A 27,307-nucleotide genomic window follows, 5' to 3' on the forward strand; every position below is an offset into this window, starting at 1 on the left:
AATTCTGAGGTATTTGTACTTAACTGGAACATTTCTGTTTCAAGGGGCTTTCAACTTTTACTCCGCTATATTTCAAAGTAAATGTCCTACTTTTTATCTATAGAACAGCGCCTGACAGGCAAAGGTAGCGCATCGCCAATAAAAAAGAAGCGTCGCACTACTTACATCCTGCACGTGAAAGAATGATTCAGCTGCAGGCTTCTGGAGGAACATTGCTGTGATTAGTGATGTGACGCGTATGAGACGTGATATTTATTTATAATATAAAAGGAAATGTTGTATTTGTCCTCAGGCCCAAGCATAACTGGACCACCGGCCCCGTTAGCTTAACTAGAGCCATATGAAATCTGATAATTTTTTTTCCAAATTCCATAAAAAAAAAATCCAAATTCCGTTTTTTCCTTTTTTTTATATTTCTGAATTCTGTATTTTGCTTTGTACGCTCATTTTACCATCAGAAATAGTGTCTAATAAGTGGGAATGAATAAATGTCCACAATTTAATAAGATATAACAGTCCATTTAAAGGGGAACTATTTTACTATTTCTTTCACTATTTGGGCACTTTTACACAATTCCTGTGAGTTTATGGAACACCTTTGTAATTATAATGTTTTTTAATTCATTGTTTTGTATTCCTAATCAAGTCCTCAAAAACAGCATTTTTCTACCTCAAGATCTCGAGCCGTTTTGAGGCTGGGCTCCTAAACCACTGTGTGGCCTGGTGGCATCTGCCACATTATCATGCAGCTGAGTCTCTCTGACATCGCAAATCAGCACTTTTTCAGATGACTCAGTTCAGTGAGGGTGAATATTGTGAGAGGAGAATTGGAAGAATGCGCCAATATGAGAATTAGAGACATAGATCATATTAATATAAGTCCACATAGCTAGGAAACAATGCTAAACACTGAAAAAGGCCATTTATAAGATAGTTCCCCTTTAATAGGGCTGTCTTAAATACTTCGAAGCTTCGAAGCTTCGTTTGATGGGCATGGGATTCGAAAATGAAAATAAAATTTGATTATTTAAAAAAATAAAAGTATAAATGATATATATATTTTTTATTTTTTGCAAAATCAACTCTGCCTTACTTTGTTAACTACAACAAGCAATGCTGTTTGTTATTTAAGATGAGGTCGGACTCGGCACTGACAGATTTGTGTTCATTGTGCTGCTTTTATAAATTCATGAATATTTCATGAAAGCAAAGTGTTTTGTTTGTCTAAGATTTAAAAAGGTTTAAACTTTACAGCACTGACAAAGTTGAACAAAGTGCTGTACAAGTCCCACAACATAAAAAAAAATTATTATTATTATTATTATTATTATTAATTTATTTTATTTATTTTTTACAGTTGATTCCATTTTTATTGCTCAATTACGCTATTCCGTCCGCGATTCCGTGAACGCGGATTTCATATGGCTCTAACTGCGGTTAATGCGTCAAAGACAAAATGCGCTTCTTCACCAAAATACGAGATGATGATGAAGTACTTTTACTCTTGATACTTGAGTACATATAATTATCAAATATCAAATGAGTTTATAGTTTGAAGTAGAGTTTTGAATGTAGGACAAATGTTTTGACGGGTCATTAAAGGTACAATGTTTGAGGATGGCTTATATCAGGTTACGAGAGGTCAACTCGAATGAATGGCATTGTGCTCCTAACGTTGCGGTACTTCTGCTCAATCTACTCAATTGCAGTAACAAGAGTAATTGTATTTAGTTACTTTCCACCTCTGTTGAGGGTAATGGTGAAAACGGCCATCCTTCAGTGGTAGAGGTTTGCGAAATAAGATGTTATAGACACCGTGGATTCTTTTAGTACAGCTCCCTGCACTAGAATAGATCATCTGGAGTGACAGATGGAGCCTACTTTACCTCTCTGCCTGGGGGCAACGGGGATCTGTTTGCCCACCAGGGGATCTGCTTTGCCTCCTCTTGGTGAAGGATATGCCCTCGGGACCTCCCACATAACCCTGGTGTGGAGCAGGCCCAGAGGGGAATGGTACACGAGACCTGTCACTCAAACCAACTACTGGTATCAATAAAAATTTACCTGGAGGAAAAGGGGTGCCGATAGTCAGTCTCTCTCTTTCTCTCTCTCTCCCTCCAGTAGACTCATATCATTGGACTGAATCGAGGACCAATAAGCGTTCTGACTCCAAGCTATACACACTTGCACTTGTCCACCACCACCACCACACACAGTGTCTCTGTCCCCATTCACACACGCACAAACTAACCCAATGGCTTGAGCACCCAGTCACTGGCTGAATTCCATTCCCGATTGTATTCTGCCTACACTGTGTCCTTGTTTACTTTCCTTTATAATTCTGAACCAACAGGGAACACATTCAGGTAGCGTTCTTTGCCAGTTCTACTGGACCTGAAAAGAGAATTACATAAGACCGTCATACAGTGGGCGAATATATGGAAATGATTGGAACCACGATGTCCCCTCCTTCTAGTCACAATATACCCACTCAGATCACTCTCCCCTCCTTCTAGTCACAATATACCCACTCAGATCACTCTCCCCTCCTTCCAGTCACAATATACCCACTCAGCTCAGTCTCCCACGCACCACCTTCCTACTCACAGCATTCACGCCTATTACAAGATTATCTATCGTTTACTATTTTGTTTTTGTGTTTTACAAACCCTGGACTGAGGCCTTTACAATTATTTCCCTCCTGACGAAGCCCAGACTGCAGTTGCTGACACCGTAGTTGTAGTTTCACTCCTGCAGTTTCACTCCTGCAGTTTCACTCCTGTAGTTTCACTCCTGTAGTTGAACGTTAGGTTATGACTATAACCAAGTTCTGTTAGTTAGGGGCGATGCTTGGCATCGCTACTGCACTATCTCGCGTACGTGCACGCGTACTGAATAAACCACAAATGTACCTCTAATACCAGTATTAGTCTGACCACACCCCTCATCAGCTTACCTTCATAAGCAGGTGTGTGGTCACCTGCTCTCCTCCTTCCCAAGCTTTCACCACAAGGTGAGGACAAGGGCTGCAGCGGCCGTCCGATGCCAAGCATCGCCCCTAACTAACAGAACTTGGTTATAGTCATAACCTAACGTTCTGTATCGTTAGTGGCTTAGCTTGGCATCGCTACTGCACAAGGGAGGCCAAGCGGAGCCACTTGGCTGACAAATACACCCCGCTGACAGCCCCCCAAAACCATCAGAACAGGGAGGGCCGAGCCCCCCCGACCCCCCCTAATGGAGGGTAGCCCCCCTATTAGGGACGTCACGGGAGGGCGACGGACCCGACCGTGCGAAGAGGCACTCAAGCAACTCAACGCACAGGGTGAGCAGACCGTGGCTTGACCCCACGACTACACACACGCACAACCCGCATGCCACCCGGGAACGAACGGAGGAACAACCTCGTTACTGCCCCCAGAATCACGGGGTCAAGGGCAAACCCAACCCCGTGGCAAGGCCGTAGCAGCGGAGCACGAAGGAAGACCCAGACCCACCAAAAGGACTGGACTCCCTAGAATGGGGGCCCGGAGAAGTCCATGATGCCAGCATCAAGACCCCACCAGGTGGGCACGTAGTGCCCCGCCCCCCACATCGCCAGCGTATTCGGACAAAGGCCCCTCAGTTACTGCACCTGGTATTCCCAGGCGGAACCAACCAGGCCAGAACCTGCCCAGCTTCCGAGATCGGACGAGATCGGGCGTGTTCAGGTCGGTATGGCCGTAAGCCGAGCGGGCCCCGTCCCCCCAATAGTACACCGCCTGGCACACTGACCCTGCAGAATAGGCAGTCAGCATGGCCGTAAGCACACAAAAAAAGGTTAACCAACGGAAGCAGGCAGCGCACCGGGGAAAAACCAGGCAACAGGCTGTTAACCCTAGCCTGGAGACTGCGGACGAGACAGGCGCCAGAGGGGACAGCTGAACACAGCCGCCCCGGCGGAAGGAGCGTAAGCTGGCGGTGTTGCATGACCAAGCCTCCATTTAACAACCCCCACCCAGAGGGGTCGAGGCAGAGAAGGCTGACACGATTGGCAGACGTCATGAACGTGCAGGGGCACCCTCAAACGGTGAACCCGGGAGTTGACACTGCTCCAACACACCAGGGAATCAACCACCTCGGTGTTACCCAATGCGGTGGTTGTTCCTATAACCCCTCAAGAAAAAACTCCAAAACACACCTGCGGGTATACACCGGCTATACCGCAGTACAAGTGTTTCAGTTTCCAAAAAGGGTTAACCCAGGCCTACGGGTCGCAAACATCACTTCGGACCGGGCCTGGCGGTACGGGAAGCACAGGGTCACCAGAGGAGGTCAAAAAACCACCCCCACAGGCCCCTCTTCGCCATGCGTGAGAGAGGAGCGAAAAATAATGGAGAACCAGCCCCTAAGCACACCGTACCCGGTATTCCCCGGCGGTCTCCCAACCAAGTACTAACCAGGACCAACCTGTGTAGCGGCCGAGATCCGACGAGATCGAGCGCGTACAGAATGGCATGGCTGTAAGCCATGACGACAGTGCTGAGTAAAAACATACCCAACCAGGGTCTCCATAGCGCTTAACCCTGTGACACCCAGACCGACCTGGCATTTTTCCCCCTGAAAAAAGCCCAAGTCCCTCAGGGTACCAGAACAGCAGATCTGCATCCCCGGCGGACAACGGGTTCAACTGATCTGGACCAGCGTGACCAGAACCAGTCCCGTGCCCTAACCACGCCGACATGCCTACTCCAGGAGAAGGGCAGATATGCGTGTTGATCTTAACATGAAAAGAAGGCGCCACCCAGACGTTCGGACGAACCGCGCCTGGTGGCCCACCCCAAGGGCGTGAGACCCCACTACATATGTTCAGATCCATCCCGTCATCATCCCCCAGACATGAACGAGAATCCGTCGACAACCCACCCAGGTCATGGGATGTGGTCGCCGGAAGAGGAAAAACCCCCATCTCAGTTGCTTTATAAAAACGCTGTTTCAACCACAAGCAACCAAGGCGTGCCAGTCAATCGCCTGTTTACAGCGAGCTAGCACTATACGTGCGTCGGGACACACCCCCATCAATGAACAGGCTATTTAGACCCGTCATTGAATCCCCAAGGCGCCCAGGGGAACGACAAGAGGGGTGTGACACTCCCTAACTCCAACACTTCTGGAATAGAAAGAAGGAAGCATCAACAGTATGTATCCCAGTCTACACAGCCGGGGTAAAAAATGTTCACATTTTTACATCCCACCACCCTCCCATAGGAAAGAGACGGGGATCCCCAGAGAGACTTCCCACGCGAGCTGTACAGATTGAAAAGAATATATTGCACCTTGAGCCATGTAAAAAACTGGTTTTAGGGCCTCCGGGGAAGAGGCACCGAACCCATACACACTCAATAAACGAATTGAATCGAATATACATACAATAGAAAAGGACCCTTCTAGAGGGTCCACTCACTTTGACAATCTGAGGAGGAAGGCTCTGTACTCTGATGGAGGCTTCCTCACATGGAAGAAGGAGTCCGAACTCACAGAAGGCCTGAGTAGGCGCTTGGTGAGGAGGAGCCCTGACCACCCCCCCTGAAAACAGATCCATCACATGGACCTGAACAGCACACGGAAGTCCTACCAACAGAGACGCGCACGGTGACGTACTCTATGGCGGGGGAATTCCTGCGGTGCACACGCCCAATATACCAGGCCGTGGGACCAGGAACTCCCTCCCCCCCCCCCCCCCCCCCCCCCCCCGTAACGTGCCGAACCGCCACGTGACGGGAACCTTGAAGGACAGGGGGTGTACCCCTGACCGACAGAACAATGGGGGAGAGGAAAGGTTACCAGTTCACCCCTTTACGACCCCACACCCATGATACGACGTAACGACAAAAAGAGAATATGACACAGTCATAGTCAGCTCTATGAAGCGTTTCACAGCTCCACACAGCGCATGAGCTAACCTGCTATCTGATTTTTACTAAGGAAAAACACAGAATAGAGAAGGCTCTAAGAACCCCGGTCCAACATACACATGTGCTTCTGTGGCCAGTACAACCCAGTTGTAGGTCACATGACACACACAACCCATCATCACCTACAAAAAATGGCAAAAACACTCAACAGAGGAACGCCGTTTTTTTCACAATGAGAGAATACATCATTCTTGATTAGTATCGACCACAGGCCTTGCTAAGCACACATGACAGCAACCAAACCAATTTCCCTTTAGGAAATAAGTTTCTCCAGCAGATTTAGCACAACCTCAGCAATCAAGCTAAGAGTTACATCGTATCCCTACCACACAAAAGACACAATTAACGCACAACATGTCTGATAGGAGGTGATAAAGTCCCCAGGGAACCGGGGGGGAAAAACACAATCCTCCTATTTTACCCTCAATACGGCCAGTTAAAACAGGAAAACCTGTTAATGTGTGAACTCACTGTTCATTGTCATTACAGTCTGAGAAAGAACATTCTTTTACTCACTTGTCACCAAGCATAGCTTCATAGGTCAGTTGCCTTAGTAGTGAGTACACGGTACACATAAACACCATGATGTTTCTCACACAACAACCAGATCAATACATCACGATCTGCACGGAGAAGCTAACTGCCAGTGACAAAAACAGCTCACACACAACCCGCAACGTATCCCAAATGCATTGCAACAACACACGTTTTGGGAAAAAACACCGTTATTCACAATACATTTAGCAAAGTAAAACCAGAAGACGTGTTATGAGGTCTGGCCAACCCCGTACCTACCCGGAACGCAGATCAGCGAAGTGCAGTCACAAGACACCGTAGAACACAGCCGTCCTGTGTTGTTCGACCCGGGCAGCGTCGCCGCTCCACCAGTCGCTACAGTCCTCTTTGTTGACGCAATCCCCGTCTAGGCTCAGGCAGGGTCGACGAACATCCCCTGTCAAGGATGACGTCGTGGTCAAGAGTGTAAAACATGTTAAAATCAAAGCACGTTCAACAGAATAGCATCAAGCTAACGGCTGCTCCAACCGTTCGGGTGCTATTGCTTCCGCTCGCGAGACGCTGATCTAACGACGCACGCGATCAGAAGCGAGCTCCCGGCGGCGCGCGAGAAGCTAAGCTACCCCGCGCCAGGCCACTGACCGGCTAACCGTAAGCCATGAACATGTAAACAATGACATAACACTCACCCAGACAGGCCGCCGTTCTGAACCCCTCCTCACTTTTTAAGAGAAAAGAGAAAACAAGACGTCAACACCGCTTCACAACGGTGACATTACCACGTCCGGCGGAATCAGCACAGTACCAACTGGCCTGTATAGCTGACTTTGAACATGAATCTGCCGCTATCGCACATTACATGCACATATCCCCTCGTGAAGGAATACTCTCATTTGGATATGAAAGATGGGGTCTTAACACGGTGACAGAGAGAATCCACTCGTCCAGAACACACAGGGATCACCAGTGTCAATGGTCGCGGCCCACTAGTTAAAACTATAATGGTCGCCAGACCAAGGCCTTCTGTCGCCTAGGCGGCTAAACAAAGGACCCTAGCCTGGGGCCGGTTTCCATAAACTTTGTCAAGTAGCCCCCATAGCACTAACAGACAAGTGGAGCCCGCCAGCAAACACTACTCACCCAACCTGGAACGCACCGCTCCTCACAACAGCGGCATGTCCGACAGTTCAGCTGTGGCCTGACAGGTTTCACCCCAACAAACACAGCAAGGAACTGCAGTTGAGAAGCATGCAGCGGCGTGCTCCCAATACGAAAACCGGTGGAGGGTTTTTAGAATGATCATCATCTTCTAGACACTCCAGTACGAAGACAATATCGCCGTATTTTCTCGAAAATAAAGATATGATGTCAACGTATCCTTGTTTCCCAAGCTGTTCCTAATCCAATTTCTTCCATCATGGTGTCAAGTGTGGGGATCTACCGAGGCACCTCTTCCTTGTGGTGAAAGCGAGAAGGAGGAGAGCAGGTGACCACACACCTGCTTATGAAGGTAAGCTGATGAGGGGTGTGGTCAGACTAATACTGGTATTAGAGGTACATTTGTGGTTTATTCAGTACGCGTGCACGTACGCGAGATAGTGCAGTAGCGATGCCAAGCTAAGCCACTAACGATACAGAACTCCAATTCCCAGTGGACTCACCTTAGCGGTGACTCCAGTAGAACCTACACTCCAGTAGAACCTCACTAGAACCTCTTCCCACCAGTTGGATGCCCCTCCCCCTAAAGATTCACCCCCACAATGTTTCCTCCCCTCTGCACTCCGAAACTTTATTAAATTTTTTGAGTTACTATTTTTTATTAAAGGTGCTATAAGTGGTATTTTTTTGTGGTACTTAAAATAAGTGTTAAAAAATATAAAAACTTGTTTAAAAGGATTTGCTTAAAACTAGTTTTTTTATTTCAAATGTTTGCAGTGTAGAGTTGAATAGAGTGTGAACGGGATACCAGGAAATGTATTTTCTGTTTACTGCAGAGCGGAGGGACTGAGAGACCAATGCAGACCACTTATTCTGTCAAACAAGAAAATACCACTTACAGCTTGTTTAATCCCTCCTGCCTTGTTATATTAATCCCAGATACACTCAATCAATACAACACTTATGTGACTATCCTTGCCGCTATCTGCCGCGCGTAAGCGTTTGTTTTTCTTCTAAAGTACGTCTCTTCCCATTGGCCCATTGGCGGGCTGGCCTGCGCTGGTGTGTGCCGGTGTGTGCGTCTCCCCCCCCCCCCCCCCCGTCTCTACATGTGTGTGGGTGCTCTCTTGTGTATTCGTGGTTGTGTGGTTGTGTGTCGTCTCCCCCCCCCCCGTCCAGGTGAGCGAGGTGGAGGTGAACGGGCAGATCGAGGCCGTGTGCGAGGCCGTGTTCAGCGAGATGGAGTCCCAGGCGGTGAACGCGCTGGACCTGCCCATGACCGCCGGCTGCTTCCGCATGCGGAGCCACAGCTACGTCCGCGCCATCGAGAAGGGCTGCTCCCAGGACGACGATGACGCCGGCTCCACGCTGGGGCCCCTGGGGGCCATCTCGCCCCCCAGGACCACCACCACCGTTAGAACGATACAGAGCAGCACAGGTCAGTGGAGCAGGCACACGCGTGTGCACGCGCACACACATGCATGCACACAAATACACACACACACGTATGCACGCACACACATACACATATACACACACACACGCACACACACACATGCATGCACACACATACACTCACACACTTACACACACACACACATATATGCACGCACACAAATACACATATACACACACACATACAAGATACAAGATACTTTTATTGCCACACAACCATGTGTTGGTGGTATTTGTGTTCGGTACAGAGTGGTTGAAGCTCTGGATATACATGAAACATACATTACCCCCAACTTCCCAGCATTAAATACATAAATACAGCACAACACAACATAACACACGGAAGAGACTAGTCCATCAGGTCAGGAGCTTGGTTAGTGTAAGGGGGGAGGGGGAGAGGGGGGCCAAGGGAGTTCAGGGTCTGAATGGCTGTTGGGAAGAAGCTGTCCTTAAAGCGAGTGGATTTAGCAAGGATAGACTTGAAGCGCCTACCTGAGGGCGAGGGCTGAAACAGGGGGTGTGCTGGGTGTGAGGGGTTCTTTGCGATTTTTCGGGCACGGGTGGTTGTGCGGGAGGTGCAGGGAACAAACTTAACTTTTTGACTTACCAGTCGATTTTTAAAAGTACCAGCCGGGCAGATTTTTTACCAGCCAAAAATTATAAATAGCTTTTTAGTATATCGCCATGTGTTATTATTACATATAATACTCTCATATGCTATTTTAAATTAATATCATAAACAACATAAGGAATATTAGCATAATTTTGAGTGGACTGAAGGAATGAGTCAGCGTTAATAGTTTTAAATGCAAATAATTTATTGAAACATAGAAGTGGGGTCGGGACACACACACACACACTGTGTTTCAACTCACCACCCCCGCATCATATTGTAGTCTGTCTTCAAACTTCCACTCCTCTCAAAACTTTTTTTATATTTGAATATCAACATTATCTGTCCATCCTCAGTAATCCTCAGTTTACTATAATATACTCCTGTCCTGAGTCCTGACTAGTGACTCCGTCGTCTTTCCAAACGCACGCACACACACACACACACACAGGGAAGGGGAGAGTGCCCCCCCCCATTTCCCTTTCCTCAGTGCTGTTCACTATGGCTCTGTCTCGTCTGATCATCAGGATTAACTTGTTAGCATACGTTAACGTTGTAGTGATTGGTACATAAACGTTAATTTCGGGCGATGTGGGCATAAAGGAATGGCGACGGTGCAAAGCATGTAGCTGCATTGGACTCGTTGTGAGAAGAAAAAAAACATCACAGACTTATTTCGCGTCTGTAGGCGCACTGCTGTGTTAACGCCGCTGTGTTTAATGCTGCTGCTCTGTTTTCAAGAAACAACACGGAGTGGGCGGATATCATATGACTCGCGGAGTTGCTAAGGGTTTTTCAAAATAAGAGTATCATATGAACCTGAACGTTGCTAGCTGCCGGAGCCCAGATATTATGACTGGAGCTGCGCTTGGGGCGGCAATGAGACCCACACAGGATTTTCAAAATAAGAGTATCGATATGATCTACACGCCAGCTGGCGGGCAGACTATTATTTTTAGACGCCAGACGGTAAATCTACACGCATTTGGCGAATGGCGTCTAGTTATTTTGTTCCCTGGGGAGGTGCAGATGGAGTCCGGGGAGGGAAGGTCACAACCTATGATTTTGGAGGCCTTGTTGATGATAGGTAGGTAGGTAGGTAGGTAGGTATTTATTTAGACAACAAAACATATACAGATCATTACATCACATATTTGCTTTAGTCAAGGATAGGAATGAAAAAGCCAATGACTTATTTACATCGTTGTCCCTGGAAGTCAAGGATGCTTGATACATACACATACAACTCATTACAGAAAATCATTCACAATTATTACATTTGATAGCAATAATGGCACAATCATTAATTAATACAAACATGCGCATTTGTTGAGACATGTTAAACTAGCCTTGAGTCTGTGTGTCTCAGAGCACCCCGAGGGGAGGGGGTGGTGGGGGGGGGGGGGGGGTAGGACGGAGAGAATTTCCGGACTCGACTCTGACTACAGTTGCCGTCAGCTAGGACCGGAGGGGGAGGAGCTGGGAGATGACTGCCGTTGCCGTCATAGGGGGTGGGATTTTGGCGATGAGACAGTCACTTTGGCACCCCTCCAGCATAGGCGCCAGGCGTACACGCGGCGTTTGTGAATGGAGTGTTTTTGTGCAGAACCGTACCAGACTGTGATTGATGAGGTGAGTATGCTTTGAATGATGGCAGTGTCAAATCGGACCAGCAGGTGGCGTTGCCGGAGGAAGTACAGACGCTGCTGGGCCTTTTTTGTGATGGAGGTGGTGTTGGTGTCCCACTTGAAGTTATTGTTGATGTGGGTACCGAGGAATTTGAGTGTGTCCGTCAGGGTTATGGATTGGTCAGAGATTGATAGTGGGAGTTTGGGTGTTTCTTTTGGGTGTCAGTCCTGAAAGCAATGGCTGTGGTTTTGGAGGTGTTGAGCAGGAGGTTGCTCTGTCCACCTCTCGCCGGTATGAGGTCTCATTGTTATCTTTGATCAGGCCAAGGATGGTGCTGTCGTCTGCATATTTCAAAATGTTGACTGAGCTGTACAGGGAGATGAGTTGATTTGTGTAGAGGGAGAAAAGCCAAGGGGAGAGGAAAGGACACAGCCCTGGGGGGCACAAGTGCTGAGTGTCAGGGAGCAGGATATGAGATTGTTCACCTTGACTGATATGTATACAACATACATATACACACACATACCCACACACACACATACATACATGCAAACACAGTCCAAAGGGCATTTTTGTATGTATATATATATATATTAATATGTACAAGATATATTATAGATGCGCAGTGTGTTTAGGTTATGCAGTATAGAGACCTTGTGTAACAGTTGTGTAACATCAACCCAGCATTACATTACCGAGAGGCAGAGCGACTGCACTAGTGTTGGGTTAATGCGACTACAAAGCAGGGACATGGAAGCACTCGAGTGATCCCCTCCAACACCCATATTTTGCCTTTCCTTTTAGGACGAGAAAAAAAGAACGAAAGCCAATTTAACGTTCTAGTGAGAGTGTATTCTTAGCATGGAGCAGAGTTCCGGAGCGGCTCGACATTGCGGAGACAGACCCAATCTCTGAGCATTATCGTCCATCTAACCCACTTTTCCAGTCATGTACAAGATTATGAATATTGCATCCCCCCCGTGTCTACCCCGCTACCTCCTGTGCAGAACCAGGCTTCCTTTCCCCACAAGAGCTTATTCATGCTGTAAAGCTCTGCATCGTATGTATCCCTCTTGTGTGCCTCCTGGTTCGGGGGCCTCCTGGTTGCAGTAGTGACGCTGAGCGGTGCTGGCATTCCGGGTCGGGCACGCTCCGTCGGCCCCCTCGATGTCGGTGAGTCACCGCATGGTGAGCGCCGCTTCTCTGGGTTTTTGTATAATTACATCAATTGAAAAAAGATATATAAACGCACTCACCTGCCGGGAAAAAGCCGGCGACGAGGTTACAGCCGGCTAATTAAAATAATTTACTGCAAATTGTGACGATGGCAAAACCTGTCCCGTCAACTTCAAGGAGGCTCCACCCTCCCCGGAGCGAACGAGTCACTCAGTGGCATTTAAGATTTGCTTCAATTGACTTCCTCCCAGGGCTACTGAATGATTTCCTGCTGCGCGGCTGACAAACGGGTCCCGGCTGAGGAAATGAGTCACAATATGAAGCTGTGTAGCGTCGTCCCAAACCACGTTATGATTACGGTTATCTATCGACAGCGCCGTCAGACGACCCCCGTTAAAGGCGGCGAAGGGGTTCGGTTGATTGTTCTATCGTGTAGCGCTGGTTATTGATCTATAAGGAGAGATTAATAAAATAGAAGGTGGGGGGGGGGGTATTCATTCCCCCGAGGAGGAGAGATAATGAACATCATTCATCTGGTGAAGTGTTTACTGGGAACAGGCTCCCAGCCTTTAAGACGAGATGTCTGCTGCTCTGCACTATTCACACACACAGAAAACATTATCAGATAGATCGCCCTCCTCTCTCTCCCTCTTCTCTTTCTCTCCCTCCTCTTTCTCCTCTCTCCCTCTTCTCTCTCTCTCTCCCTCTCCTTCTCTTTCTTTCTCTCGCTCTCTCACTCTCCCTCCTCTCTCACCCTCTCTTTATCTTTCACTCTTCTCTCTCCCTCCTCTCTCCTTCTCTCTCTCTCACTCACACACACATACCTACCAGTGTGTGACTGCTTGTTGATCAATATTAACTTGCTGCTGATGTGAAGGTAACACCGGTGTGTGGCTGGAGGGGACTGAGCTGTGTGTGTGTGTGTGTGTGTGTGCGTGTGTGTGCGTGTGTGTGTGTGTGTGTGTGTGTGTGTGTGTGTGTGTGTGTGTGTGTGTGTGTGTGTGTGTGTGTGTGTGTGTGTGTGTGTGTGTGTGTGTGTGTGTGTGTGTGTGTGTGTGTGTGTGTGTGTGTGTGTGTGTGCATGCGTGTGTGTGTGTGTGTGTGTGTGTGTGTGTGTGTGTGTGTGTGTGTGTGTGTGTGTGTGTGTGTGTGTGTGTGTGTGTGCATGCGTGTGTGTGTGTGTGTGTGTGGTCAGGAGCAGCAGCCCAACAGCTGTTGGCCATTTAATGAAGATCTATTTGTTGTGTCACATGTTGTTATGCAGTGAATGGAAATGTAGAGGACAACATTTAAAGACTAAATCATTTTGTTTAGTCTTTAGTTTTCTTCGTCCATCGACCGGTTCAAATTGACTCACCAGATAGCTTCTAATTAGGGGTGCACAATATTGATTTTTTGACCCCGATATCGATACCAATAACTTTCTGCTCCTCAAGGTCGATACCGATAACCGATAATATATATATTTATTGTATTATTATTATTATTTAAAAAATGTGTATTCCTGTAGTTTTGACCTAACCAGATTTATCATGACATGAGCGTTACTACTATGAACAAAACAAAGCCAAGACAACAGTTTTGACTCTTCAAATAAAGTGACCATATTTATTTTTCCAAATAAATATAATTTGAATCACAAAATTCACAATCCGTCAATAACTTGTAAACATAACACTGCAAAATGTAAACATTTGCCAATTGCCATAGTGAGGTTCATCGCTCAGTGATGTAGAAATAAAATAAAGGCCTCTAGAACTGTTGCAAATCTTTGCATAAGCCTGGGATTCAAATTCAATACTGGCAGGTAAAATCGGACAGTCATGTCTCTATGTAAACAAAGTATACAAACTGAAAAAGTGCATTCCTCACGGGCTTGGAATCATGTACCTGGGCTCTAAATGACGAAGTAGCCGACAGAATCCTTTGTCTTCAACGAGGGAAAAGGGCTGGTCGTCAAGTGCCATCATTTCTGTGATCAAGTTAGAGATCGCTTGAGCCCTTGGGTCATTTCTGTCAAACGTCTTTAATTTTGCAAACGCCTCATCAATAGGTACAAGCCCCGCCGGTTCCTTTGCAGCTGGCTTTGGATTTGCAGCAGCTTTAGGTGACTTATTATGTTGGATGTGTTATAGCTTGTAGCCCCTTTCCCTCCTCGTAGAACTTCTGCATTTGTTACAAATAGCAAGCAAACTGTTTTCCTCTGAAACTTTGAAAAAGTCCCACACTACTGACGCCATGTTTGTTTACTATCCGCGCTGCTTCTGAAAGTTACGGGAGGAGCCTACAGTAAAAACAAACGCCCTTTATCCCAATCCACCCACACCGCATTTTTTTTAACCAAAAAATATATTATATATTATCGGAGCTATCAATAATTTTATCGGGTTTATCGGGATGATGTCATAATTGCTGATATCGGCCCGATAATTATCGACCCGATAATTATCGTGCATCCCTACTTCTAATGCTCAGAGAATGCATCTCAAACACCTCCCAGAGACTTTCTTTGTACAAGTCTGTACAAGTTATTTATCATCGTGGCAATCACACCGTCTAGTTTGTGTCCAGCCTTAGAATCAATTATTTCAGATTTCTTCTGACATCCCACTCACTGCAACCTCACCTGTGGACGACTTCCTGGTTAACACATTGATGACCGGCCCTAGCCATCTAATATGTGGCTGGAGGACCACGCTTTGTAAACAAACCGATGTACTTTTGGATAGCTATATATATACTTTATAGTATTGCTATCTGTCCATTCTCATTGTCACTTGAGTGCATAAACCGAGCCTTCATAATGGCTTAAAGAAAATAAAAATCCATCGGTTGGTTGTCATTTTATAGCGTCGTGAATATAAGCTTTATCGCAGTTTTCGTCTTGTATTTTTTCTGGAAAGCTATTTATAGAGCTAAAGGCTAGTCACGTTATATCGAACGACATTTCTGTTGTATATATACGAATGAAATAAAACAAACTGCTTAGCATCCGGACTATTACAGAGCATCTATGGATGAAATGGGGGCGGCGGGGGACACCGATTAGTATTATTGATTAGCAATACAGTGTGCGTTCAAGTAGCCACATTCACTGATCGATCGCTTGCGTTTTACAACAATGTCCAATCCGGCTGTAATTTGGGGGAAGTGTGTCCTACCATCAGCCCATGTGATCGCCGGCAGCATTTCCCCATTATTCATCGGCATCTGGTAGATCGATATGTCCATTGGCTGATCATAAATCCCATTATTCCAGGCTGAAATCTGTGCTTCGAACCGTGATCAAAGATGGAGGATGTTCGCTTGGGATCCAGGCTCATACTGTATGAAACGCCCATAGACAGTAAAAGATTTTTTTTCCCCATTCGCCCTCAATGATACTGCAGTGGAGCGATGGCGCCCCTAAGAGGATCTGGCCGGTATTGCATGTCGCCGATTTCAAGGAGGCGGGTAAATCTGCAGAGTCGATCGGGGATCTTGATCTGTTTATTAATATGGAATAAAACAATAACAACTTGCCACAAGTTAAATCGTGGCTCTGGTCCTCAACGCATGGCGTAACTGTGTAGCTGTGGAACAGGAACTGCTCTGGTGGAGTGTTGTGGTCCCAAATGGAACGGGCAGTGCAGACTCATTTGGCCCCATTTATGGACAGGATGTGATGTCAGTCTTGTTAAACAAGGAAATAGGCTACATCACCGTGCGACAAAACTGTCCACCCAAGTTTTTAAGTAGGATGGAATTTTCAGAGTTAATTATATTGTTTACACAATTTATTTTCATTCTCATATTTTTATATTCAGATCACATTTTATTGGCTATATTTATGTCTTTCTACTATTACCCTGCCCATACCTGTACCTCCCCTTCCCCCTCTCCCCTCCCCCATGCTGCTATGATGTCCAAATTTCCCCAAGGGGATCAATAAAGGAATACCTTATCTTATCTCAATTGCATATAGGTGTTAGATACTTTGAGCTGTATTGCTGTCAATGGGAGTTGCAAGGTAAACGCAACTCTGCACTCCCTAAAAGATGTTATATAAATGCAGCCATTTGCCATTTACATAAACCCACTGAAAGTGGTGATTAGCGGGGCATTTACGGAAGCTAATAGGCTAACGCGGCGAGACGAAGCAAAGACTTTATAGTGCCAGACAGTAGTCTGACTCTGCAGTGGCGGTGCTGTAGATCAGACCGCACACCGTTCTTCCATTGGCAAATCCAAATCCTCTGATTGGCTTGCGCGGCTCTCTGTGATTTGATTGGCTGTGTTTTCCTCTAACCCTTGACCTTAATCCGCTGCCAGCCTTATTGCAACTTGGAATCAATCTCAGCTAGGGTGAGAGAGAGGTTGAGAGAGAGGTTGAGAGAGAGAGAAAGAGAAAGAGAGAGAGAGAGAGAGAGAGAGAGAGAGAGAGAGAGAGAGAGAGAGAGAGAGAGAGAGAGAGAGAGAGAGAGAGAGAGAGAGAGAGAGAGAGAGAGAGAGAGAGAGAGAGAGAGAGTATCAAGCAGTGTGCCACGCTGCACAGTGTGTTAGGTCCTGTAGGGTTGTGGGGGTAAGGGATTGCCTCAGATTACAGCCGTAGTAGTTGTAGTGTTACGCAATTCATCATCGTAGTCACCATAATTAAAGGGCCACTTCGCTGTTTTTCAACGTCAATCCTGTCGTTCTGTTCTGAGGAGGATGTGTGATAATTGGACATGAGAGCTCAGCCGCGTCGGTGCCCGAGAAACTCCTCCGGGTGACGTCACCGAGAGGAGAGCGGACCATTAGTGAACGGCAGACTGTTTTCTCAACCGTTTCTTCAACTTTCCTCGCGTTGGGCTCTACTGCAGTTGAAAATAGTTGAGTTCACACTAGAGGTCTGCTCTCCTCTCGGTCTCACCCCAGCAATTTCTGCCTTAACTTCTTTTTGGGGGACAATTTCTTACACAATAAAGAAAAATCACTTTGAGTGCTAATGAAATAGAGCAGGGGTTCTCAAACTTTATTATACCACAACCCCATTTTATTTAGGAATTATTTTGGTGACCCCACACTTAACACATTCGGGGCCATCCGCGTATATATACGTGATTGGGAGCCGACGCTTGAAGGCCAACCACGTATATATACGTGTTTAACTCGTTTTTGCTTTTATTCCATTTTAATATCCTACTCAATGTCACAGAGATGTATTTTGGCTGGAAAAGGCATATTGGGACTCAGAAAGTGCAGTACCGGCCAGATCCTGGTAGTGGCGCTGTCTCGAGAATGCAGTAATCCTTGTTTCAGACCTGGTGTCACTTTTTTTTCGCTCCGGTGGACTTTTCTGTTAGCCTGAAGCTATGGTTCACCAGATAGCCTGGAATACTTTTTGCGATGCCGAATTCAGTATGCAGTAAAGGAATATAGCATCAGCCAATGGACATATCGATCTACCAGATGGCGATCAAATAACTGGGAAATACTGGGAATCCAACTGGCCACAGGTAAGAGCGATTTGACGTCAATTTCAGCCTGATCGGGCCTTGTTCTCATAGCCATCCACCCGGTCAGCGTATGTTGTTGTAATAACGAATGCCGTTATTGGTAATCAATATTCAGAAACGACTTCCCCTGCCCCCCCCCCCCCCCCTTTCATGCATTCATGGTGGAACATGATACCGATCCATATGTATTTTGATTTTTAACTCTAGCTTGTGTAGGGCCGAAACGCCAATTGATTTAACGTTATTATCTTAGCGCCTTATAACTAGCCTTGCAGGAATTATCCCAGACCATTCCCATATAACGCTCATATTCATTAGGCTATAAAACTGGAACGTATTGATGAAAAAAAAAAATCTTTATGGCATATTGAAGGGAAGGTTTATACTGTCAATTGACAATGACAATGGATACATAGCTATAATAGAAAATATAGATTTAGCTCTATAAATAACGTCACGCACAGTGAAAAGTTGTAATGAAAAGCTAGCGTCCTAGAGTGGGGCCCGTCTAATCTAATGGCCGGGAATGTGTTAATGTATTGCGTAATTTCAACGTGGAAATAAGAAATATCAAAATAAAAGCACACGTTGTTGAACTTGATCATGCATATTTATTAGAAAATGAAATGACAGCACTATGTTATCAATGAAATTAATGAATATTATCAACAAAAGCAACGGAATTGTTTCTGTATACACATTTATAAAACAAGGCATATTTAGCCCAAATATGTTGCCAGAACATAAAAAAAAAAATTAAATGTGCAAGAATAAAAAAAAACGTGGAAATAAGGAATATCAAAATAAAAGCACATATTTATTAGAAAATGAAATTACATAGGGCGACTAGGTGGTGTAGTGGGCAAGGCGCTCGCCACCAATGCAGGAGATGCTGGGTTCGAGCCCAGCTCTCTGCATTGCTACCAGCTTGGCTGGTCGTTCATACTAACACAATTGGCAGTGTTAGGGGTGGGAAAGCTGGTGGGTGGGTCGGGGTGCCTGCTCAGCGAGGAAAGGATCTAAGGGGGGTAGTGTGATCCTACCACACGTTACACCCTCTCAGTGAGCGTCCGCGCTGCCAGGTGAAAAGAAGCGGTTGATTGGCTACACGTGTGTCGGAGGAAGCACGTGATAGCCTCCACTCTCTCAGACCGACTGTGGGGGGTAGGTGCGCAGCGACCAGGAAGGGGATTGGGAATTGGCATAACGACTAACATTGGGATGGGAGAAAAACTGAGGAAAAAGGAGGGGGGAAAAGATCAATATAAAAAATAAAAAAATGAAATTACAGCACTATGTTATCAATTAAATGAATTAAACAAATGCAACGGAATTGTTTCTGTATACACATGATATACATTGTGTATAAACATTAAACAAGGCATATTTAGCCCAAATATGTTGCCAGAACATAAAAAAAGAAAAGAAAATGCGTTTGCAAGAATAAAAAAAAAAACAAGACTTAATGGGAAGGGTGTGCTTGTACATTTGAACAGTTCCATGATACGTGGCTGCGTTGTGCTGAGAAAGAGGCGGACATCTGCTTCTACTCTGAGACGAGATCTGTATTTATTTTGTATTAATGTCGCAACTGTCACGTTCCCCCCGGTCCTGCCCCACCTCTCCATGGACTTCCTCCACTCATGAACAATACGCTACTGCCATCTTGTGGCCTAATTCAGTTGATGCATCTCTGTTGTTTTGTTATTAATTTGTTCTCTGTTATCATCACTAATCTGCTGTCTGTGCATCTGTTCCCCTGCCTGGCCTAGTGTCTCCCCTGTCTGTGTTGGTATTGTGATCTAGTCTAGTGTTGTTCTCAGTGTGTGTATTTATATTTCGACCCAGTTATGTCTTCTGTTCAGTCTGTTCCAACCCAGCTGTGTGTCATTCCCAATCACCCTCATGTCTCTAATTGTCTGTGTATTTAAGTGTGGTCTGCCCTGCCCTGACTCGTGTAGGGCTGTTGCGATAACCGCATCACCGCAATCCCGCGGTGTGTCAAGTCACCCGCGGTTGGGGAACAGACAACCGCGAGATCCGCGGTCTAATAAAAGGGCTGTCATCATTTTTAACTTCATTTAATGACGAGGCGTCCGTTTTCCAGTAGCATGAGCTAACTTCACGTTTCCATACAGTTTACAACTCACAGATGAAATCAGGATTTATTTTCATATCCCGGACTCGAGCCCCCAATGTATACCTTTTCCTGTATTAATCTGAACCACAGTAGAGTACAGGGGAGCGTTCTCCCAACACTCCCGGGCCGAAGTGCTGGTCATGTAGCTTGCTCAATGTTATGCTAACGTTACACGCAAATCAAGTGCTGCCTCTGTCTACCGTCCCCGCTACACTCTGACTACATCAACGTTTCCCTAACCCGTACTCTCACTTCTTTAACGTTATCCTAGATATTATGATCTGTATTGTCAACTGGATATTAACGTTAGCTTTGTTTTCAATTTATAACGTTAGCTATATGCTAGCTAGCCTATCTATAACATTAGCTATTGGCTAGTTTCCCCCAATGATGAACAATGACACGAGTTGTGATATTTAACTAGCTATGTATGTGCATTCACATTCACTAACGTTAAAATAGTGTTATAATAACGTTAAATGTTCGCTCAAATAACGTTAGTTTTAAGTTGGAGAAGATTCAGATTCAGATTCAGACAACTTTATTGATCCCGCGTGGGGCAATATTTGCAGCTTCACCAACAAGCAACAAAAACAAACAAACAACAAAACATCTCAACGACAGCACGGCAAATAAAAAGAGAAACACTCCATGTGATACAATCCAGCAATAAAAGTAAAAGTAAAAACAGACAACCAAGTGCAAAAGGCTACTTAAAATGACTACTGTCTGTGTTTAAAAGTCTGATAGCCGAGGGGACAAAATATTTGGCGTAGCGGTTGGTCCTACTTGGTGGGACGTCATAACGGCGGCCAGAAGGCAACAGTGAAAACCGCTGAGACAGAGCATGGAGAGGTTGATTTGTGATGCTCGTCCCCTTCTTGACCACCTGGTCCATCCAGAGAGAACATAGGTCTCTCTGTTTTACTCCAATTATTTTGGAGCACACTTTCACAATATACTGTAGGCTGTTCCTATCTTTAATGGACAGGCCACTGAACCAGCAGATAAAAGAAAAAGTTAGGAGGCTTTCAATAAAAGAACTATAAAAAGTGCTCAGGATCTTCGCACTAACATTAAAAGAGTTCAGCTTTCTCAGCAGGTAGATCCTCTGCTGACCTTTTTTAACAATAGACTCTGTATTTAGGTTGAACTTCAGTTTACAATCAAACACAGTTCCCAGGGATGTGTGACTGACTATTGGCTGCTTGCGTAGACCAGACCTACAGCATATATCCCACAACGCATCACTCTTAAAGGAGCAGGCAAATCTACTGTTATCACATTTCAGAACGTTGAGGGACAAATGGATAGATTATCAAACATGTTTAAAATAGTTTCGGGACTCCTACGACCTTAGAATTGTTAGAAGTGCGGTACCACCGCATCCCGCGCTGATTAGCCACACACACAACCGCGGTGGGAAAATGTCATACCGCGACAGCCCTACTGTCGCATCATTACACTGTCCACAGGCGTGAGTACTACCTGAAGCATTGTTATCGCTCCCACTTGGAGGGTAACTTGGATACCGCGGTCGGTGTCGTGCTTGCTATTTGTATATTCTTATTATTATCCAAAGTGTATTCTCGTGTAAAGATTTACAGAGAGACTGAGCTGTCTCGCCTTTCTTGCCTACGTTATTTAGTGTGTATGTTTATCTCGTTTTTGGAGACTACGGTCTCCCATTTCTTTTCCCCTTTTCCAAGTGTTTGTTTTGTCGTATTATGCTCCGTTGTTTACAATAAATAAGTGTTATTGTGAAAGAGCAACCTTCGCATTCCGCCTCCTCTGCTTGTCTGCGCTTGGGTTCTACACACCTCCACCACCGTCATGCCACACCGTAACAGCAACACTGGGTACTCGTTCTGGACTGATATCCAGAACTTTGCGAGGGCCTGTCCAGTGAACTTGACTTTCTCGTCACACGAAATATCAATTTGCGCCTCCTGCTCAGACAGTGGGAGGCCTGTTGCGTAATGAACGGATCTAGGATCCAGTTGTCCAAATTGTCCACGCTCTCTCTTCCGAAATTGTTCAATGAGCCCTTCTATGTGGCTACAGATGATGGGCTTCAAATAATTTTTGCAACATTCTGTTCCTCCAAAAATACCCCAAAATCTCAGCTGATTATCCTGGAGTGCCACAAACGGAGTTCCTTAATCCAGCTCCATTTTAGCTGCGAGTCCAAACAGGTCTGTGCCCCGACCTTGTAGTCCCAGATTCAATGCATTGAGGCGGTCAAAGATGTTATACAAGATATTATACATGCGCAGGCAGTGCCGTCTGGGGGAAATGTGAGGCCCTGTGCAAGATTTAAACGTGAGCCCACCCCCCCCCCCCCCCCTAAAGGTTAAAATATTTATAATAATAAAAGAAAATTAATATAATAAAAAAATTAAAACAATTATTAATAAAAAAAAATTAAAAATATGTGTGTGCATATAGTCAACGTATTCTTAAATAATAGCGCTGCCCGAGGCTGGGCATACAGTCAACGTATTCTTAAATAATAGCGCTGCCCGAGGCTGGGCATATGATAGAGTCAACGTATTCTTAAATAATAGCGCTGCCCGAGGCTTAGTGGCAATGCACCTGTACAGTCGTACACCTGGCAGTAACAGGGAAAATGCATAAAACACCCCTGGAACCTGATAAACAAGCTTAAAGCCAGGTTAATTTTTCAAGCATGACATGCAGATTTGCAGTTTTGCCTTATTTGAATCGAACTCTATAAGCTTAGTACACACGTCACAAACTGCACAAGCACAGTGTGAAATGTTCCCAGAGAGCAACTTGTAAAGCTGGAGTGATCATGTTGAGCAGTAATGTCCAGGCAGCAGAACAGTGCATAGCATTACTGCACATTCAATATTGATACCGGAGCAGACCCTGTTGCATGATGCAACACACCGAGTGAGAGAGAGAGAGACAGAGAGAGACCGAGAGAGCGCGAGAGAGAGAGAGAGAGAGAGAGAGAGAGAGAGAGAGAGAGAGAGAGAGAGAGAGAGAGAGAGAGAGAGAGAGAGAGAGAGAGAGAGATCCACAGCGGGAACAGAATAGAATGGAGATGACAAAGTTCACCAGTGCCATGATAGTCCCCCCCGTTGGGATGAACTTGGGAGTCTGTTCCTAGTTTATCTGCCACACGTTAGCACTCGATAACGTAGCTAATGCTAGCTAGCTAGGTTAGCTAACGCTAGTTAGCTGTCCCTGCCTTTAGCTAAGCTACTAGCCGACATGGCTAGCCTGACTGAACGTTCTAACACGCAACAACTTTCATCTTCAGTCCATCTGCCGAATGTCCTCTTTGTCTTGGCATAACCTAATCACTATACTTGGTATTGATAAGCTTACGGCACGCAGCGTTATTTCTTCTGCTCCGATGCTGCACATTTGGTTTTCAAAAGTAGGATGCTCTTGGCCAAGACATCCACTCGCTCCCGTGGATAGCGCCGAATAGACCCCGTACCTGTACCCCCTCCCCTCGTGGATAATACCGGTCTTCTTCACATCTCTCTACCGACTACCAGAGACGCCAACCAGCTCCCCCTAGTGTTAGTCCTCCCACGATGCTTTGCACAAAAGTAAACGGGTCATTGAATGAAACCAATAGTATATCTGCAGAGCCGCAGAGCCCGGAACACTATTCTACAAACGTGTCTAATGTGAAATATATAAGCATGTAAGCAAAACTAGATTTTAGGTCTGTGATGGAAAGTGATTGTTAACATTCTATTTTTTTTTTTTTTTTTTGGGAGGCCCCCCTTCTTGCGAGGCCCTGTGCGACCGCACTGCTCGCACGCCCCTAGCGGCGGCCCTGTGCGCAGGATGTAGTGAGATGTGTATTGGATTACACACAGCTGCCAGGTGGAAAACTCGATCTGAGTTGGGCTCGTCGGTTTTTCTATCTTGTCTCTTGTTTTCTCTCGCTTGTTTTTAAGTTCCAGCTGATAGGTAGGAGCTGGAAAACATAATGGTTCCATAGCCTGAAATGTTTGTGTGTACCAGTAAACAATTCGGCATGATTATCCAAAATGGCCATCCGCTGCCATTAGGTTGAGTGTGGTGACAATCCAAAGGCGGCAAATTCAACTTTCCAACAATGTATTGGTTGATCAGCGAAAATGCAGCCCGGAGCCGACAGACGAGGGCAAAGTGCTGCGGCGTGCGTGCGAGTGCGTCCTTTAACCAATCCTTAAGTGGTTAAACGACTTTTGTTAGATCTTTGTTGGATCAGCAAGGCTTGGACAGCTCTCTCTCTCACTCTCGCTCACACACACTAACACACAAAATTACATGCATACATTTTGTACAATATACATTTACATTTGGTCATTTAGCTGACGCTTTTATCCAAAGCGACTTACAAGTTCTGTACGACAAGTCATCAGGAAGGGCACAACTCTATCAGCTGAGTAACAATGTTCATCAAAGTGTTGAGTTCTACAGTGTAGGTTAGCATATTAGGACATGACAGTAAGGTTAGTTAGGGTTAGAATATCTTTTTTTCTTTATTATTATTTTTTCATTTCAGATAATGGTTAATATATTCAATTCAATATATATTCCACTTAGAGCAGTTAGAATCTCATAATCCTCTCTCTCTTTCTCTCTCTCACACACACACAAACACTAACAAACACGATTGACATTTTGTACAATATAGTACTGTATATTCCACAATGTACTCGACATCTTCATAATAGCATAAAAGTGTGAGTCGTTAGTGAGTACAGTTAGAACAGTTAGAACCCCATAATCATCTCTCTCTCTCTCTGACTCTCTTTCCCTCCCTTTTCTCCCTCGCTCGTCCTTTGTGATAGTTGGGCGTACGTGATCACAAACCTAAATCATGCGTGAATTGTACAAAGAGCTCCCGTGTGTAGCCGGCAACCACTGCATGAAGAGGCATATATCCCCCTTCCATGTTTCTTCTTCCACAATCTAAGAAGGAGCGCACTTGAGGGAACACATGCAGACACACACACACACACACACACACGCACACACACACACACACACACCACATTTCACGGTAAAATGCCTCGGAGGCCAAAGTGAGCATTTTTCAAAAGTTGTCACAGTGAAGATTACATGATGCAGTTCTGAGGGACGGGAAAACCGTAAACAGCTTTCGCTCGTCGCCTCGTCTCCAGAGACCACGCCCACCGCTGCTGCTGCTGCTGCATGGTCCTGTGTTTCAAATCCTTACAGGGAGGAGGAAGGGCTACAGAGGCGAAGGGTGGGGGGTGGGGGGGCAATGCTTTGATCTCTGTCCTCCTTGAAGGCTGCGGCTCAGCTGTGGCTTGCTGCCGTCTTACGGCCTGGACTCACGCAGGCGACACGCGTGCTCTCATGTGCTTACGGTGACTTGTACAGGAATAACACTCAGGAGTCCACCTGGAGAGCACTCTCCAGAATGTTGTCTGGTCGCTGAGGGTCAATATGGATCGTCCACATTCCTGTCACTAAAAGTGAAGGTACAGGTTTTACATGTTCAGTTTTCAAGTCAATGGAGAAATCGTACAGGAAAAAGTTACTGGAATTGCACCTATATTTTCACTTATAGTGACAGGAGGGTGATGATATATATACATATTAGGGGTGGAACGGTTCACAAAATCGACGGTTCGGTTCGTATCACGGTTTTAGGTTTACGGTTTTCGGTTCGGTTCGGTATACGTTGTTTTTTATTTTTTTTTAAATGTAACACTCCAAAAATACCATACATCAACATAAGATATATAGCCTAAAAATAATCCAACTTTTCAGTTATTCTCAAGGACGTAGTCATGGAAAACTGAAAGAATGAGGGCATTATTTTGACAGTGACGGTTAGAGCTAGGAGAGATTTTGGTACAGCAAGAGGGGAGGCATTGCTGATTTAAACATGCTTCTAATTTATTTGGTAAAAAAAAAGGTTTACCTTTAATAATGTTTGGCACACAAAGACCCAACTAACTGAAAAATATAGGCAACATTTGTCAAAGTATTAACTCGCCAATATACCCCCTTCCCCACTAATCGAACTGCTGTCGTGGAGTCACTTCTCTGTGAGCGTTTCCACGGTTAGCTCGCGGCTAACATTAGTTAGCTTGCGGCTAAAGTTAGTTAGCTCGTAGCTAATGTAATGTTATATAACCGAACAATACACACATGCCCCGAATGCGTACCGTTCGGTACGACCTCCACGGTTCAGGGCATGTGTGTATTGTTCGGTACACGGTTCGAATGCGTACCGTTCCACCCCTAATACCAGGCATGTGCACACATAGAGGCCAAGGGGTGCTTGAGCACCTGCCTTTTTGAGCCTCATAAAAAAAGTGCCCTTTTTGAAAAAAATATAATTTTTTTCTTTTTTTACCGTTACGCATATAGACTGCCCTTCCAACTGAAAAATGTCAGGATAGAATCAAAATATTAGGTAAAGAGAGAGAGATGCCCCATATTCCATTGCAGTTTGCACGGCCTCCTCAGCGTGCCTCTCCACGGACCTATATATTTTATGCATAGCGTGGGTGGTGATGATGATGATGATAGAAACCGCTGTGGCGCATACAGTTGAATGCTGGTATTACACTCATTGAGGGACACGAAGAAGTCAAGTCCGATGGGATTTGGGAATCTCAAATACAAATCGGGATTGGAATAAAAAATGCATTTATATTAAACAATACAGAATATAGCACTTCTTGGGGTCTGTAGGGTAAGCACTTATTCCCTCCCCCCTGAACATTTATGGAGATGTATGGGTCTTTTAAGTCAGTGATAAAAGTGTCTTTCAAGGATAAGTGAGCTCCTGCACTGATTATTATAGTTCAATATTCAATATTTGATCACCAAAACCCCCCAAAGAGCATAAAAAGGGGGCCCCCCGCCCGAAAAGGGCTCTTAAAAATCGTGCTTGCGCGCTACGCGTGCTCGGTTAATATATAGACACAAGTGTAGTGTCCTTTTCAGCCTTTGAGCACCTGCCCCTCTAAAGTCCTGTGCACGTCTCTGCCTAATACATATTATATTATAGTATAGTATAGTATAGTATATTATATTATATTATAGTATTATATACAAAAAAATTATAAAAAAAAAGATGTACCCTGAGGGGCTGGACTTAAAACAACTGGTGGTTTGTAGTCTGATTATCTCTCCACGACACACACACACATACAATGCTAGCTGGTAGTCT

The 27,307-nt window shown here is 45.4% G+C and overlaps 1 protein-coding gene across 1 annotated transcript in view; it reads left to right on the forward strand.

The window, feature by feature from the left end:
- dlgap1b (discs, large homolog-associated protein 1b) overlaps positions 1–27,307 on the forward strand; it is a gene marked incomplete at both ends in the record, with an annotated part of 107,387 nt that overhangs the window by 34,793 nt on the left and 45,287 nt on the right. The window contains 2 exon segments of the mRNA XM_084325825.1: positions 8,808–9,066; positions 24,063–24,075. Of these exon segments, the coding sequence (XP_084181951.1) occupies positions 8,808–9,066; positions 24,063–24,075 (272 nt within the window).

This window comes from Notolepis coatsorum, assembly GCF_963971535.1.
Source record: "Notolepis coatsorum genome assembly, chromosome: 12".
Taxonomy (NCBI): Eukaryota; Metazoa; Chordata; class Actinopteri; order Aulopiformes; family Paralepididae; genus Notolepis; species Notolepis coatsorum.